The sequence below is a fragment of the Sinohyriopsis cumingii genome, chromosome 17 (genome assembly GCF_028554795.1).
Source record: "Sinohyriopsis cumingii isolate HCF-2022 chromosome 17, ASM2855479v2, whole genome shotgun sequence".
Taxonomy (NCBI): domain Eukaryota; kingdom Metazoa; phylum Mollusca; class Bivalvia; order Unionida; family Unionidae; genus Sinohyriopsis; species Sinohyriopsis cumingii.
In genome coordinates this window covers 26,856,113-26,874,645 of record NC_142977.1, presented here as the reverse complement: position 1 = coordinate 26,874,645, position 18,533 = coordinate 26,856,113, and the positions used below count along the sequence as shown (strand labels likewise).

Here is an 18,533-nt window from a genome sequence, read left to right as displayed (position 1 = left end):
AATAATGTTGATGAGTGATAATAATAATAATAATAATAATGTGGACTTATTACAGCACCTAATCTTTAGAAGCTCTAAGCACTTTACAGTATAGATAAACAAAAACATGCTGACATTAATTAAAAAAGTAAACATTATTAAATCTTTAAGCCTGTTCTTGTAGTCTAAATAGGTGAGTTTTAAGAACATTTACATTTAATTAATGATTTATTGATTTGAAAAGAAAAGTAATTATGGAAACATGGTTATTTAATATAATAAATGCTAGTAGATAAACAGTGAAAATTCAAGAGACACTTACAACATTGTGAATGAATTTCAAAATAATCCTAAATGTCCTGTCACAAGTATAAAAAAATATAAATGTTCCCAATGAATTCCAAATGTCTAGTATATCCTGATACAACACAATGATACAATCCAGAATGTCTTGAATGAGTTCACAAAAATCCAAATTAATGTATTAATTCAAAAGTCGCTGAGAACTTTAGTAATTCCAATAAATGTTTCTCTTTTATCATTAGTGTCACTCATACCTGTCAACAAATGGTAATCGATGTAAAAACTTTGGTTAAAGTATAATACTAAAACAAATGTTAATTAGCGATAGTAACTCATTTGTTCTCATAATGATGTTAAAAGCAATGGAGAAGTCAGTGGTGGTCTAGCATTACTTGCAAACTGAAATTAGTGACTTTACAAAGTTGGCTTGAGCATCTGTTACCAAACTAGACTGTATGCTTGCCAGTGTGACGTAATTTACGTTAAAATTATTAAGTGGAAATATTCTCTATGTCACTCATTGCTTTGCTATTTGGAACAGTATAATGTTTCCACTTCACTCATAAAATGTTGTCTAATTAAAAAGTCAAGTGCAGTAATCACCTTGTCATAAGTAGATAATTTGAGGTTTATAGGCTGATAACTAGTTCAGGTAAAGAAGTTAATTTCATATTTCATCCTGTAAAAGTAGGAAGAACAGTTCAATACCTGTCACCCATTTTTGATAGTACCCAATTGTTTTAGGTTTAAGACAAATTTTAATATTGGTTGAGAGGTTCAGTAGAACAGATGTTCTAGGCAACTGTTTGGAACATTTTACATTTTTACCTTATTACACTCACTTCTCAATATTTTCCATCCACTTTTGCCCAGTTTTGTTTAAAATGGAAATAAGTCACATTGCCTTAATATTTGAATCCAGCATGGACTTGGGCCATATCTCCATTTGTGACTTTATGAGGTGTTATCTTACATTAAAGTTCAGCAACAGGACTTTACAAATACACTTGCTAAATGCCCGAGACAAGCTCTAATTCTGCATGGACAAGCTCAGGTTTACAAGGTACTTGTCTTCCAGTAAGTCCAAAAATATTGAGTGAAAACAGTTGGTTGGGTTGTTATCAGTTCATAATGCTTTTTGTTCAATCTTTTTACTTTGCAATCTCAGCAGACTATACGTCTTTACCGTTATTTAGCATTTGTGCATACTGCACTTTTCTGTTACATCGATGCCTGCACTTTCTTTTTTATTTCGATTATTTATTGCCATTGTTATAAAGTCAAAGTCTTGCAATGTCATCAGGTTCAAGATCAGTCTCACATTTGCTAGTACAGACATTATAATATAATTATTTACTATTTTTAATAAGTTACCCCTGTCCCCTTTCCTCCCCCTCCCCTACCCCCAGTCCTTTCTTAACTGTTAAATTTGCATGACTATGGGATTAGCCAACTTTCAAGTCCTAACCTAGCCAGGGGTAGCTCCAAATTAGCCAAGTCAGCTGACTCAAAATAAAAATTAGCCAAGTCAGCTGACTCAAAATAATCAGATTGTCAAAAATTGTTTTGATACATGATGTGGATTTCAAGGTGCCTAGGTGATTATTGTTGAAAATATAACTTGAGATTTCTGTGACATATGTGTTTGGAAATGAACACTTGTCACTATTGATTAGCCATCTGGATAGTTTTGAATATGTGTGTGTGATTTAGATTTCTAATGTAACTCTACAAATTGTAGTCATATTGCTACAGTGACTGCAGTGTGGCAGTTTATAGTGACATGTAGTACTGGTGCATCATGCCACTGACATGTAGCATGATGTCCCACCCAGTCACATTATCCTGACACAAGGCCTACCAGTCCTAACACTCTTAATGCTGAGTGTCAAGTGACGCAGCTGTCAGTACCATTTTTACAAGTCTTTGGTATGACTTGGCCAGGGTGCCATCCCACTGCCACCCATATCCAAGGCAGATTCTCTAACCACTTAGGCCACTGGATTGGTTGATATTGTTGAATGTGCAGTTGATGTATTCGAGAGTTTTCACCCACAGTTGATGTTTAATTTCATCTTTAGCAAAAAGTTCAACGATAAATTCAAATTTAAGTTTAAATCATTTTCAAAAATTGGCTTGTCATAGGTTGTTTTGATGCATGTTGCCAGTTTCAAGGTGGCATTTGGAAGTGGGAACTAAGATGAGTTGACAAAACACATCCCATAATAAAAGCAAAGAGTGAATTCATTGATGTTTGAATATTTTTTCCATGTTATTTTACTGGAAGGATACTTAATATATGTATGAGAACTTTAGTGGATGCATAGATAAACAGAATGTTATTATATATGTAGTTAACACAGATAAACAGAATGTTATTATATATGTAGTTAACACAGATAAACAGAATGTTATTATATATGTAGTTAACACAGATAAACAGAATGTTAGTATATATGTAGTTAACACAGATAAACAGAATGTTATTATACATGTAGTTAACATAGATAAACAGAATGTTATTATATATGTAGTTAACATAGATAAACAGAATGTTATTATATATGTAGTTAACATAGATAAACAGAATGTTATTATATATGTAGTTAACACGGTTCTCTTCTTAGTTGTGTAATTTTTCAGTTCAAGGTCTTTTATCTAAAACCTCATTTTATGAAATGTAGCTATTTCTAAAATCCTTGTTTATCAATCCATTTATCTACAGATATGCATATACTTGTCTTTAGTATTCTGACTATATCTTCATATATATATCACCTGTACCTTTTACACACATCTTTATTGATAACTTGAATTATTCGCATACGAGTTTAAGGCACAAACAAAGACATTTAGAAACAAAAGGTTCTTTATTTGTAAAAATAAATATAATGCTATTTCCTTTATTCCATCACATATTTTATGTTACCTTATTGTTTTGTTCTTTTGGTGTGTGATCATGTTGTCATGTTTTGGGGCAAGTTCATATCGCCCAAGGCATGTACAATTTGCCAGTCAGCTTGCCCAGAGTAAACAAGATAGTTCATCTGATGGAAGTAAATGCATCCATTTCTTCCTTTTTGTAGCAGGGGAAGTTTGAGGCATCCGAAGAGTATGGATCTGCTAGAGATGTGTATGCCTTTGGTTTCTTGTGTGAAGAAATCTGGGAAAAGCTTCAAGATCTTGGTAAAATTATATTGAAATTGATTGTATTTTCTTGTGTAAAACATTCACTCTGGCATGCTGGACATGTGACTGAAAGAGTTTTAGTTCAAATCCTATGATACCCACTTGCATTGTTTTTGTGATAAAACACCAAACCAAGCTGATGCAAGACAGTTGTGCCTGAGTGTTAATGTGCTGGACTTGCAGCCAAAAGGGTGCAGGTTCAAATCTAACTCTCTTATGATGCATGCATAAATCACCAAATGAAGATAAAAATAACATTCACTCGGTTGCAAACATCATATATACACAGATCTGTGACACCAGACCAGTCTCTTCATATTTCTCAAAATCCTCAAACTGAGTGCACTGTTAAATAAAAATTGTGATTCTTTGCATTTTATAATCTCTTTATTTTTGTTAAACTACTCTCCATTGGAATAAATCATAACTTTATGATATCTTGTATGTAAATTTGGTTCTCCAGTACTGACGGGCAAAATTTGAGTTTGAATGTGTAGTGAAGATGAAGAGTTTGATGAATACAGAGTCAGGTCCTGTATTCTCAATACATTTTTAACCCAAAACACAAAATCAGTCTCAGAGTCCATAAACTATCGATATTCTATTACTTTGATAAAATTAGAATGATAGAACATCAGGGATCCAAGTAGGTCTAGTGTATTGGTTGCAGAATGGCTACCATTTTAAAAATAAAATCACCATTTGCAAACATTTTGGTTGCCAAATCACGCTATACAGAATATAGCTTGAAATATTGTGTTGATTCTGATAAAGGTTGTGTGAGAAGTGTCCTGTCTTTTTCAGTACATGTATCGCCATGATGACTGATAGGTGAATTTTAAGCAATGATACTAGCTCCTGTGATTGATATTAATGAACTTGAGCAATGTTTTTTTGTTGTCGTCACTAGCTGGTTGATTGTTCTGCTTATCTCACCAGTTAGAACTTTTGGTCAATATTTTGAGCAATTTGCTCACAACTTGGCACCGTCAACACTCAGGATCTTCTTGTGTTGACTTTCTGTACTCTCTTGCCAAAATTTTGGTTAGTGTATCCATGTGATATTCTGCCCATGATCTATTCATAATAAATCAGAGTTCTTAAAATGTGTTATAAAATAAGGTAAGAACCACTGGGCTGTGGGAGTGCAACTGCTTTAATTCAGGGTGTCACCAACAAAAGTTAAGAACCACTGGGCTGTGGGAGTATAGCTGCGTTATTTCAGGTGACACCAAAAAATGTTTACTGTGCTTATCACGTTTTAGTGACCTCAGTTATTTTCTCATTTCACAAATTAAGGCCCATAAGGTCAAACACTTCTTTTTTTAATTGAACATAAGTTGTCAGGAATTTACATATTCCCCAACATCACCATCTGACCAGGTGTATGGGGAATTACCTTAAGATTATTTTTAATCCTGAGCTTTACTCATGTTCCTTTACTTAGACACATCTTTACTTACACACATCTTTATTGATAACTCAATCATCCAAGTTAATTGATGTCCAGCTTTGTATAATTTCTGGAACACTAAGTCCTACTCCTTTACCATGACTGCTGGTACTAAGCAACATTCCTACTCCATATCTGTGTTGCCAGGAACCAACCACAGAAGTGTTGGCTAAGGTCCATGCCAGTGAGAAACTTCCACTGTACATGGACATCATCTCAGATCCAGCAGTCCGCTTGACTTTGAGATGCCCGGTCTGGTTAGGTTTGTTGCCTGAGGATATGACAGGTATTTCAGCATGGAGTGTCAAGTGGTCTTCAACAGATGTTGTAAACCACTCCCTCGTAGCTGAGCCCTCTGTTGGCCCTTCTGGTTTCAACCTTCTGTCATCTGTGGACCACACTGAACCACTTTCAGACAGGACAGGGTCGTTGTGCAGTCAACCATGTCTGATTGGGCCTCGTCACTGACTCTTCATGTTGCTGTGGAGCTCTACAGACCATGTCACACATTGTGAACCACTGACAAAGTTCCCCTGTGGACTGCATTCTCTGCTCCTTGCTGCACACTATAATATATACTGAGACACAACACACATGCACACACATTCACACACGGACACATACACTCTCAAAATATTGTACCAAAGAACCACACATTTACAAACCCATAGGTGTTTTTCTGAACACTTTATGTGTACATGCATCCTGCAAAGTCCAGCACCATCTCAAAAGTAGATCATGGTAGCCTACATGAGAATTTTGTTCTCTAGTCATATAGAAATTGATTCCAATCGATAGTATTCTCACAAACCATAATATCTTCAAATTTCTTTTGTTTAGGTGATGTTTTGAAGACCTTTGAGAGAAGGATTGCCGATGAATGCCTGAATCCTGACCCCAGAAAGAGACCAAAAGCACATTCTCTCCTGAATGATAGAATTTTCAAGTCAGTAACTTGACATTATTTGAATGTATGCAATAAAAATAGACATGAAAATAGGTTGGTGCTGATTTGAGTTTAAGTAATGTTCATTCATATTTTTATGCCCCACTTCTTGTACATCTGTCTTGTTACAGAAAACCTGCAGATTTTCAAGTCTTTAAAGTAGTGTTTCAAATTTTAACACATTTGAAAAACTTTTTAGACTTTTTTGTGTGAAAGTCTACTATACATGATTATGCAAAAGCCACTTGAGGTTGAAAAATGAAATTTTGTTGGCATTTTTGGAAGCTTATGTGGATAGTTCTAATAGATTTTTATGTCATTTCGGGTATTTGCATAATTGTTAAGAATTTTACTGTTAAGACAATGCAGGTACAGCCTTTCCTCATTGAAACACATTGGATAGGGTCCTTAACTGATAAGCCAATTCAAAATTTAATGTAAGTACAGCTTGTTCTTGTAACACTAAGTAGGGTCCATAACATTGTAGGTAGGATCTATAACACAGTAGGTAGGGTCCATAACACTGTAGGTAGGATCTATAACACAGTAGGTAGGGTCTATAACACTGTAGGTAGGGTCTATACCACAGTAGGTAGGATCTATAACACAGTAGGTAGGCTCCATAACACTGTAGGTTGGATCTAATACACAGTAGGTAGGGTCCATAACACTGTAGGTAGGGTCTATAACACAGTAGGCAAGGTCCATAACACTAGGTAGGATCTATAACACTGTAGGTAGGGTCTATACCACAGTCAGTAGGGTCTGTGTCAAAAGTCAAGGACATTGTGGCTCAAAGAAAAATAAGTTTTGTACAACAACCTTTGTTCTGTTGTAAGGTCCTTGACCAAACTTTGTTGATGGCTTGCAAATTTGGTAATAATGAAAGCTTTTGATTCTGGATCTAAGCTTAGAGGTCATTGTCATGGTAAGTCTAATAAAAAACATTATGGTTTCTGCACTTGAAGTTTAGTTCAAGACCATGTATCTTGAGCCAATGCTGAGGTTTCCGTTGCTGGTGCCTGTTTGTCAATAATTCCAGTTATCTGTGCCCTGCTAGTGTCTATACAGAGACCTATTAAACATGATGCCAGCATATACTGTGTCATTAAGGTACTCTATTTGATCATAGCAAATGTGATAAGAAGCCAGTCTTGTTTGTATGACTAAGACATTGTGGAATTTTCTTTTTTCTTTATTGCTTTGCTGCTGTTTCTCCATTCATCAGTTTCTCATGCTGCCTCTTATACCAAGCCTCTGTGTTCTTAAAAGAAGAGTGCATTCTCAAACTCTGTTTTCAGTTATTGATAATTATTAGTATGATTTATATACAGGTGGTTGGAAAATCTTATTCTAGTTAGTTACTGACTGCTGCTACATTGTAATAAATATATAACATGTTTAATGTAATGCAAAGGAAGAATGTTTGGGTACTCAAATCGAGTAATTTGGTAAATGTGGGACCTGGTTGCAGACATTTGTAGCCTGGCCGCATCTTCATAAAAAAAAGGCAGAAGCTTTGTGCAGAATGTAAACAGAATGATAAATTTACTTCAGAAATTGCATGTGTAAAGAAATTTTATGAGAGAACAGAACAATCTTATGTGTACTTTGCTACATGAAATATGGACTTGGAATCTCAAATGATTTTATTTTGGTTTGGTTGGTTTACAGCACAGTAACACAGGTAGGTTGCTTTTATTCTAAAATAAAGCTGCAGGTAATCTTAAAGGGGTGTGTGAAATATTTGGAGTACTATGTTATATATTTTTGTGTAAAATTTAACATCTGTGACTTTCTCATGAGTAAACTGCTGCAGTGTCAGCGACATGAAAGTAGTTGAATAGAAATATGCTTTACAGACACATGCCATATTGGTGCCCAACAAGTTGCAAAAGCTAGCTACATTACAGTGTTACTAAGAACACATGCCAGAAATTGATTTTCTTGATTATCCTATTACCCACAGTAAGAAACGCTGAAATTTTTATGTGATCTTATAATTTCAGCCAAGACTTCATGGAAATATTCCTCTTCTTGAAGAATGTGGCTGTGAAGTCAGAGGAAGAAAGAAAACACTTTTTCAGGCAAGTATAATGAGTTTATTTTCTGCTCCTATTCTTCATAAAGATAGTTTTAAAACAATCCTGTTTTCCTGAATAAAATAATTCTTTTCATGTATTAATTCATTTGTACTTATCATTAATTCATTTGTAAATTATCATTATCTTTTGACAGATTTCCTGATGAAATGAATTCTTGCATGTACATGCATCCAACATTTTCAAATAATAATAATAAAAATAACATATTTTATTCAGTAATTTAGGCCACTGGCCCATATTACAAAATACAAGTAAATGTAATGTGTGTCATGGTGTAAAGAAGTTCAAAATAATGTTCGTCATGAGTATACATACATAATTTCCTATAATCATTGCATTATTATTATTATTATTATTATTATATAAATGTTACTACCTCAAAGTATATTGTTCAGCATTTGTTTCAGTTATCAAAGATTGTCTAAGATGAAAAGGCGAATTGAAATATTTCTTATAGCTGATACATTACTATAACTCGTGAGGGACACACATTTTTATACAGGCAGATAGAGATAATAAATTTCATTAAAGTATTTCAATGATAAATGGTCATAAGTGGACAAACAAAATGGAATTCATCTTCTAGCATAAAAACATTAAATGGCCATAAGCTGGACAAACACAAACAAAATGGAATTCATCTTCTACCGTATAAATATTATTTTTCTGGCATAATTCACAATACCTATTATTTCACTCAGTCCTGCTATGCCTACCTGTCTGTTTTCTGCGTATGTGTTGAGCATCTAAATTTAGCAAGTAACTTCCAAAGAAAATATGATATTCCACATGACAGGTATTTTTCTGGTTCTAATACAGTTTAATACATGTATAAACTTGTTCAAAATGGATTATAGAGGCAAATAGTACTGGTAAAAAATTAAATTATTCTCTTCTCGAAGCTTTTCTAAAAATACATCCTCAATTTACATTATTTTGTTTTATGTTTTAGACATGTACTACAAAAGCTTTTGAAGATTCCTGAACAGCAGATTGGACGTAGACTGATTTCCCTGCTGCTGTGTAGATTTGTGTTACTGGATCCAACTGCAGTAGAATATTTATTGCCTCATGTTCTGACTCCAAGAAGAGGTAATCCTTTAGTTGACACATTTTGTCATTTGGATTTAAGTCTTATTTTTTCAGCACTGTTAGTTGTATAATATTTGTTTGCATAATTCATTGTGGATTACAAAATGTAAATTTTGATTTGTGCTTAAAACTATGGATGTACCTTTATGTTTCCTCTTGCCAAATCTGGGGATCAAGCCCAGGACTGTTGAGGTGGAAGGTGAGCGGGTTACCACATTGCTAGTGAATTCTACTCACTTTATCAGAAAAGATACTTGTTTGTCTGTACCACAAAATTTTTCATTTTCTTCTTTTTCTGTCTCTTGTCTGTTGCTCCATCATTCCATTCCAGCTTGCTTAAGTTTTGCATTTACACTAATTGAAGGAGAGTGATCTTACTGTGTTTTTGGAGGATTAGAAGAGGATGGTAGAGAATTTAGATGCTGGATACATCTTCTGAAAAGAAGGGTTCTTTTTTATGACAGACATCCAAGCTGACTCTTAAAAGGCATTAATTCTACTGAAGGAGATCCAAACTTTATTGAGCAAGTAGGTGGTGGAGAACAAACTTTATTGATCGTTCATGCGTAACTTTTCCTGGCGCCACAAGTAAACAGCAAGTTCAAGTCACAGATCAATTTGAGCCTGCTCAGCAAGCTTATTGGCTTAGCTGTGTTCAAGCTTGAAATGGCATGGTTAGTACGATTTTCTATGCATATTTTCCATTCAGTCTTGACTAAATGAAAACCTGCTTTCATATCCCATTTCACTCTTTTTGATGAAAGTTTCTTTGGTTTGCATTCATTCGGAACTGTATATCAGTTTCTGGCACCCCTGTTCAGACTCAAGATCAATCCATGGACCTAAACCATAATGGTAGACTGCTGTCACCGACTTCAGGTCAACATCATCAACAGCAACTTTGATGTATGTGGATGATATTTTACAGAAACACATGGTACCATCAGTGCTTAAGGAAAATTGTTTTCAGATAGAGGCCCAAGGCAGACACAAGAAATAACTTGTCCCACCTTATTCTCAGTTTGCTTCAGGGGTCCATTATTTATTGTTGCTAATTTTTGACTGAAATTTGCTATACTTCAATCCAAAAAACCCAAAAAGATTATATAAAAATGCCTTAAATTGACTCATTTTATGTGTATTTGATTCAAAACAGTGTAATTCAGAGAAACATTTGACTTTTATTAATTTAATCAGTATTTATCTGACTTTATTTTCTCAAATTTTAATTCTGTTGCATTAAAGCAATGTTTTCCTTGAGGTCGTGATATCAACCGGTTGCTCTATTAATGTCTACACTGATCGGATCAGCAGAGTTTATGTTCATATGCATTTGAAATGTATCAATTTCTCTGTATACTTTTTCATGAAACTGAATGCGTATGTTCACATTCTGCTGCGTGTTTTCATCATGACCTATAGGGAAGAGTTTTCAGGGAATATGATATAGGTTCATTTTCTGACTGCTGCAGAAATCTCCACGTTTGATCAAAGTTGAAAAACAGGAATGATGTTAGGGAGATATGTTGTTTTCTTTACTTCAGTCAGTGGAAATAATAGCATCTTAAGGTTTTGTAATTCATGTCAAAGTACAGTGTCTGCATTACAGTTACAGAAAGCACCGACTCAGTATATCATTAGAAGTGGTTACCAAGTACATGCGCAAACAAAATGGAATAAAATAAGTTTAACTATCTTCATCCCCAAGGGGTGAAAAACGTGGTCTTCAACGTTTTTATGAATCGTTATTTCTTAGTGTAGCTAATGTCATTTGTTCACATCAATATTTATACAGTGATCCCTTAACCAGTAAACATGAGAAAGGGACAGCTCATTATTATTCATGAAAGACAATTGAACACTACATTTATATAACCAATAAAATACAGAGTACAGAATACATTGCTCATGTGCTTCATTTTATCTACACAAAGTTGATAGCTTTCTATATACGCAGCTAACTTAGAATATTGGAGGGAGCTGATCTTGATTTAGAGGGTCCCTTGGAATTGGGATATATTTAGGAAGGAGCCTAATCTAGATTTTGAGATTCCTGGGGCATTGAGCAATCCAGTTTTTTTTTAGCACAGGCCATAATTAAACTTAATATCTAAACATCATATTTTCAAAAATATGTAATAATTCTCAGTTGTACAGCAGATTTCAGGACACCAAGTTTGCTTTTTTAAACTAACAAAAAAATTAAACATTCTAGATGGAACTCAAAATTAGGAATGTTATGCTTGTATTTTAAAAAAGGTGGGTGCCTCGAGTGACCGAGTGGTCTAAAGCGCTCACCATTACAAATCACTGCCATCTCGGATTCGGTCAATGTGGGCACATGAGAAAGTTTGCTTGTAGTTTCTCATGGGTTGGAGGTTCTTTTCGAGGTTGTCCAGAGTTCTTCCTCCACCGTTTATAATGGCCACCATGTATATCCTATCTTGTGCTCAAAAATGGCATTAAACTCTACAACAGCAACAAAACAGGTGATTGAATAGACAACTGTCAGACTGAAACTGCTTTGATTACTTGTATGATTACAGATTTTCAGAGGTAAAGAGGTAAGATAATATCCATGGACATGTACCATTTTATGATACATTCTGTTGCTAGAAATAACTTTATGACATGAAACAATTTCAGAACTAGCTTCAATCAGCAGTTTCCATGTATATGTTATTTTAGTCTATGTCATGTTCATGACATGTTTCTAGTGATGAATGAGACTTGTTGCCTAGTGATGATTGAGACTTGTTGCCTAGTGATGATTGAAACATGTTGCCTAGTGACAATTGAGACTTGATGAGCTTTAATCAGCTGACTCATTTAATACCTTACTCAGATGAAACAACATGATTGTTCCATGGTTCATGAAATTGTCCAGTTTACAGAAATTAAAGTATGGGAATTATATCATTTAGGCCTTTTTCACAATTATTAATAGAAATGAAAGTACGGGAATTATGTCATTGAGGCCAGTTCACAAATATCAATAGAAATTAAAGTATGGGAATTACATCATTAGGCCAGTTCATAATTATCAATAGAAATTAAAGTATGGGAATTATATCATTAGGCCAGTTCACAAATATCAATAGAAATTAAAGTATGGGAATTATATCTCTTATGTTACGTGTTTAGTCTTGAATAAATAGTAACACAAGAAAGAGTGAAAACAACAAGCTTTGAAAAATTTAACAAATAATTTAAAAATGAAAGAATAAGAACTTAAGGTTTTAGGAATCAAATCCAAAAATAATCCAAGAATAATCCACAAATGAAATTTTAGAAGTCTTAATAATGAAATATTCTGATGAATTCAAGTTTGAGTCCCAACGAAGAATCCATGATGGAAGGGGATGACATATGCTGTATCTGGTACAGTGCTGTCATCTACAGTTCCTTGTGAAAACACAAGAAATAACACTCTGGCGTTGGAAATCCGAATAAATTTTTTAAGAAATGTCTTTGTTCAAGAATTCTTTATGAGCACACAAATATTTCCAGAGAAATGAATTAATCTTGTAGAATCCAAATAATCTGAAGAAAAATTAACATATAACTCGAAAACTGGCTGCAACAGAAGAACTTGACATCAAGTGTAAAAAGCCCAAAACTGAGAAATTCTTATCATAACATCTGTATTAAACCACAGATGCTGCGTGCCCATATGAGTGTCACGTGATCATGTTTCAGAACCTCATCAAAATTATTTACTTGTTAAAAATCACATACACCCAGCATGTCCTTGAGTACAACCAATGATTTTTCATGCTAGGAAAGAAATTTTAAAAATTGTTTACCAGTTCTGAATCGGGTCAGGAGATAGGTCAACTTTAGGTGTTTACATCTTAAATTTTAAAAAAACTCTGAACTTTATACTGGACAACTTTACATTAGCATGTAATATAATATAAAAAAACTGTAAAATTTACAAACAAAGAATTAAGTTAAACTAAATATATATTAAATCAGATATACATATCATTTAGGCCAGTTCACAATGATCAATAGAAATTAAAGTATGCAAATTGTATCATTTAGGCCAGTTCACAATGATCAATAGAAATTAAAGTATGCAAATTGTATCATTTAGGCCAGTTCACAATGATCAATAGAAATTAAAGTATGCAAATTGTATCATTTAGGCCAGTTCACAATGATCGATAGAAATTAAAGTATGCAAATTGTATCATTTAGGCCAGTTCACAGTGATCAATAGAAATTAAAGTATGCAAATTGTATCATTTAGGCCAGTTCACAAATATCAATAGAGTTTAAAGTTTGGGAATTATATCATTTAGGCCAGTTCACAATATAGTAATTATATCAATTAAGACAGTTCACATTTATTATTAGAAATTAAAGGATGAGAATTATATAATTTAGGTCATTTCATATTTATCAACATTTGCATTTATTATCATCAGGATTGTGGAAAACTTTGGTTATGCACAAAAGGCTGTGCATATTAATTATGCATTCATCTTTAGAAACAACCATTATCGGAATATAGTAAAATAGGTATAATCAACGTGCTGTAAAGTTTGGGAGATAATTTACACGTGTTTATAATACTACTGCTTAGTGAAATGGTCAAATGTTATATAAGGCAGCAGAATGATATCAGGTCTACTTGCCCTCTTGTATCACTATTGTGTTCATCATAGGCTGATTTTTAATTGGTTTTGGTAAACTGGAAATAAGTTCAGTGTAGATGTATGTGCAAACCTGTTGTATTTGTTCTTCTGTCTTTGCAGATGACAAAGGCCAGACATCAGATGGAAACTTTACACCATTACTAAACACAGACAACTATAAGAAATATATTGTTCCACATTTGCTGAAAATCTTTAGTGTCCATGATATTCACATCCGTGCTGTGCTGTTAAAATACTTTCATGCCTATGTAGAACTGCTGGACAAAGAAGACCTGAAATGCGTTATATTCCCACAGGTAAGATGATTTTGTCAAATATTTCACGGGGCCCTGAGTGGCAATGTGGTCTGAAGTGCTCACCATTCCAGATCACTGCCATGTCACCTCTGTCTGTGTGGTTTCAAGTCTCTGATTCAGCTAAAATGGGTACCTGAGAAAGCTTGCCTGTAGCTTCTCATGGGCAGGTGGTTTTTCCCAGGGTTTTCCAGTGTTCTTCCTCCACCAGTTATACTGGCTGCATGTTGTGATGTGATTTGGATTTTTAACGTAGCTTTAACAATTTTTCAGTCATATTGCTACAATGTCTGCAGTGTGGCAGTTTATAGTGATGTCTAGCATTGGGGCATCAATCCGCAGACATGTAGCATGATGTCCCACCCAGTCATATTATCCTGGCATCAAGCTGACCAGTCCTAACACTAACCTCTTAATGCTGAGCGCCAAGTGAGAAACTGGCTGCCATGTATAGCCTATCTTGTGCTGATAGTGAGAGATATGTATCACATTTCAGATAGGAATGACAGTGACGTCTTTGTCTTCAGTATCTTCCTTATTCAGATTCTGCTGTATATTATTGTTTTAAATTTTTGACAACTCTGATACATTGGGATTTCTACATTAGAGCATGGTGTACAGGTAAGACATTACATTCTATTTCGATCATTAAAGTCGGTTTCAAGGTCCAAGAAAAATGAGAAAATGCTTCACCAGATTCGGAGGGATAGCTGCAACCTTGACACAATTGCTCTGTTTTTTTGAAAAGGTAAATTAGTTTCAGTTTCATTAAAAATATAATGTATAGCAGATGATGGCAGGTACAGAAATTCTTTAAAAAAATCAACCCTGTTTTTCTCACCTGTCCAAAGGCCAAGAGAGCTTATTGTAAATAGTCTTTTGTTCATCATGCATTTTCCATTGTGTATTGTCTGCTAATAAACACATTTATTAACACTCTAGGTGCTGCTTTTCTAATTAGATTTTGATCAGATTTAGTAGGTAAGCTTATATCATCAGGACTTCATGAATTTAGTTTTAAGTGTCGTCCATGCATATTAATGAGGTGATCTTGCATCATATTGGCTGAGCATGCAAACACTTGTAAGGTTATTTTTGTTGTTGTCAGATCTGAATCATATTTGGTAGCTAAGCTTATATCATCAAGATCTCAAGTGTGTTTGAGTATGAGTGACATCCATTCATATTAATGAGGTGATTTTGCATCTGGCTCAGCTTGTGCACTATTTTAAGGCCATATTTGTGATGTTTATATTGTATGTAAGCCAATATCATCGAGATCATGGATGAGTTTGGTTATGAGCAGCATCCATGCATATTATTGAAGTGATCATGCATCTGATTGGCTGAGCTTGTGAACACTCTTCAGACCCATATTTATGATCAGATTTTGATCAAATTTGGTATGTAAGCTTACATGAACAAAATCATGGTTGATTTAGATTATGAGTGACAGCCAAGCATTTTAAGGAGGTGATTTTTCATCTGATCATTTAAGCTTGTACACACTCTGGAGGCCATATTTCTAATCAGTTTTGGTATGTACACACTCTGGTGGCCATATTTCTGATCAGGTTTGGTATGTACACACTCTGGAGGCCATATTTCTGATCTGGTTTGGTATGTAACACTCTGGAGGCCATATTTCTAATCAGGTTTGGTATGAAAGCTAATGTCATTGAGATCTCTGATTCATCAATGAATGACATCTGTATTTAGTACTAAGGTACTCATGGGTCTAGTTAGCTAAGCTTGAGAAACCTCTAGGGGGCGTGTTTCACGTTTGGTAAGCTAGTATCAGTGAGATCATAGATGAGTTCAAATATGAACAACATGGTCTTATTTTAATGAGGCAACATTACACGTGATTTATCTGAGCTTGTGAACACTCTAGAGGTCATATTTCAGATCTGGTATGTATGCTTGTATCATCAAGATCTGTATCAATGAAAAAATTTGCATATATAAAACCTAATACTAGTTTAAACTTTAATGCCGTTAGGCATAGATGTTTTTATATGCCATATGAAACAATTTCTTTCCCAAACTCAGAACAAAACAAACAAGAATGTGTTTTTTATTTACTGTACATCCCTTCTTCCCAAATACTTTTAGCCATTCAGTATGAGTAGAAATAAAAACAAATACACACACACAAAAGTTCAGTTCAGTGAATCTGATAATATTGGTGCCAGTGACGAATGTTTGTGAAAAAAAACTAAATAGTTCCATTGTGGGTCTGCATTATGGAAATACAGATTGAACATTCATATTGAAATACCTAATCAGCCATGTATAACTAAATGGATATGTGTTAAGATGTGTTTGAGTAGAGTAGACCCAGTAAATGGATATGTGTTAAGATGTGTTCGAGTAGTATGCCTGATCAGCCATGTATAACTAAATGGATATGTGTTAAGATGTGTTTGAGTAGAGTAGACTCAGTAAATGGATATGTGTTAAGTTGTGTTTGAGTCGAGTTGACCCAGTAAATGGATATGTGTTAAGATGTGTTTGAGTAGTATGCCAGATCAGCCATGTATAGCAAAATGGATATGTGTTAAGATGTGTTTGAGTTGAGTAGACCCAGTAAATGGATATGTGTTAAGTTGTGTTTGAATCAAGTAGACCCAGTAAATGGATACGTGTTAAGATGTGTTTATTAGTATGCCTGATCAGCCATGTATAACTAAATGGATATGTGTTAAGATGTATTTGAGTAGTATGCCAGATCAGCCATGTATAACTAAATGGATATGTGTTAAGATGTGTTTGAGTTGAGTAGACCCAGTAAATGGATATGTGTTAAGATGTGCTTGAGTCGAGTAGACCCAGATTTGGCAGGGCAGAATCTTGGATTTGACCAGACACATTACTGCAAGGTTTGTGAAATAGACCCTAAAATGGGGAATTTACTAGATCTGCATTTGTTCCATTTACATTATTTCGGCATTCTGTTTGTTTTCCATTCATGTTTTTCGTTTCATTTATCATATTGTTTTTCATTATGGTTACAGATTTTTCAGATTTTGTTTTATGCTTTCATCAGTCATTCCCTTTCATTTTTACTCATTTTGAATGAAATGTAAATGTTTTTACCAAAGTTGGGGACCACTCTGGTGATATAAGTGGTTAGAATGTCTGCCTCAGATGCAGGAGGTTGAGGGTTCGAACCCTGGCTGAGTCATACCAAAGACTTTTAAAAATGGTACTAACACCTGCCTCACTTGGCACTTAGATTAGTGTTAGGACTGGTCGGCCTGGTGTCAGGATAATGTGACTGGGTTGGACATGATGCTACATGTCTGCGGCATGATGCCCCAGTGCTAGACATCACTATAAACTGTCACGCTGCAGATACTTTAGCAATATGCCTTACAAGTTATTAAAGCTACATTAAAATTCCAAATCACTCATACACATCCAATTTAAAGTTGGGTTTCTTATTTGTTGTAGTATGAACAGTATAGGGCTCACAGTACTAATTCAGTTCCCACAGTAAACCTATGCAAACATCATGATATTAAAAATTCAGTAACTTTAAATTTTCTGAGTTCTCGTGATCAAATTTATATTTATCAGTATTGACACATCCTTAATGACAGATATTGTGTAGAGAAAACCATATGAGATACACTTTTTCTGGATCTTTGTGTGTTTGAAGCTTGTGCTTTCAATTCCTCATCATGCTTTCGGGTACTAATTTCAGTAATGAGTGTTCAAAACTCAGGTCTGTAAAAGGACTGAAATTCTATCGATAAAGCAGAACATCTATTTTTTTTCAGTTACAACTAGGATAAGCTCTCAAAAGATTCATTTTACTTAAGTCTAACTATTATTATCAATCAATCCTGGCCAACCTAAGCCATATATACTTTATTTTATCTTCACCCATTTCTAGTCTGGTTCCCATTTCTAGTCTGGTTCCCATTTTTCCCTTTCATGACTTGTTTCATTAAATGTTTGCTTTAGTGAAATAACAGATGCATATAATATGAAAGATATCCTTAAATTTATGACAAAAGTATACTATAAATGCGGTAAGTGTAACAAATAGTTGTAGAGAATTTATCTGCAAATTGTATTACTTTATTTCGTTAAAATAAAGATTGCAGAGACACAATAATTGTTGGTAAGTCATCACATCTGTGATTTTTTTATGTCTGCCTGTGTCTGCAAGAAAAATTTCATATCTAATATGGAGTGAAAGTTTTATTTGCCAGTGTAAAGAATTGTATCGTTTATTTTGATGCGAAAAGTGCTTTTGACTGGGAAATTAAGCAGTAGCTGGAACACTTTTGATTTTCAGTTTCATGAGATGTAATGTCCATTTTCTTAAAAATAAATTGAATATTTCATTTGTGTTCTTTCCACATTTCATTTCCAGCCTTTCTCAAGTCCGCTTCCACTTTGTGTGCATTCCATTTGGATTAATTCTGGCTTCTGTTTGCATTTTGTTTAGGTTTCAATAGTGAAAATTATCAGTTTAAGGGGTTTTATTATTATTTG

The 18,533-nt window shown here is 34.3% G+C and overlaps 1 protein-coding gene across 3 annotated transcripts in view; it reads left to right on the top strand.

Annotated features, from left to right (window-relative positions):
* Positions 1 to 18,533, top strand: part of LOC149778294 (uncharacterized) — a 65,460-nt gene that overhangs the window by 14,630 nt on the left and 32,297 nt on the right. For all 3 annotated transcript variants that reach the window (XM_089939101.1, XM_089939100.1, XM_089939103.1), the window contains 5 exons: positions 3,369 to 3,468; positions 5,765 to 5,870; positions 7,880 to 7,957; positions 8,928 to 9,067; positions 13,831 to 14,027. In XM_089939101.1, coding sequence (XP_089795227.1) covers positions 3,369 to 3,468; positions 5,765 to 5,870; positions 7,880 to 7,957; positions 8,928 to 9,067; positions 13,831 to 14,027 — 621 coding nt within the window. The remainder of the gene's footprint in view (positions 1 to 3,368; positions 3,469 to 5,764; positions 5,871 to 7,879; positions 7,958 to 8,927; positions 9,068 to 13,830; positions 14,028 to 18,533) is intronic.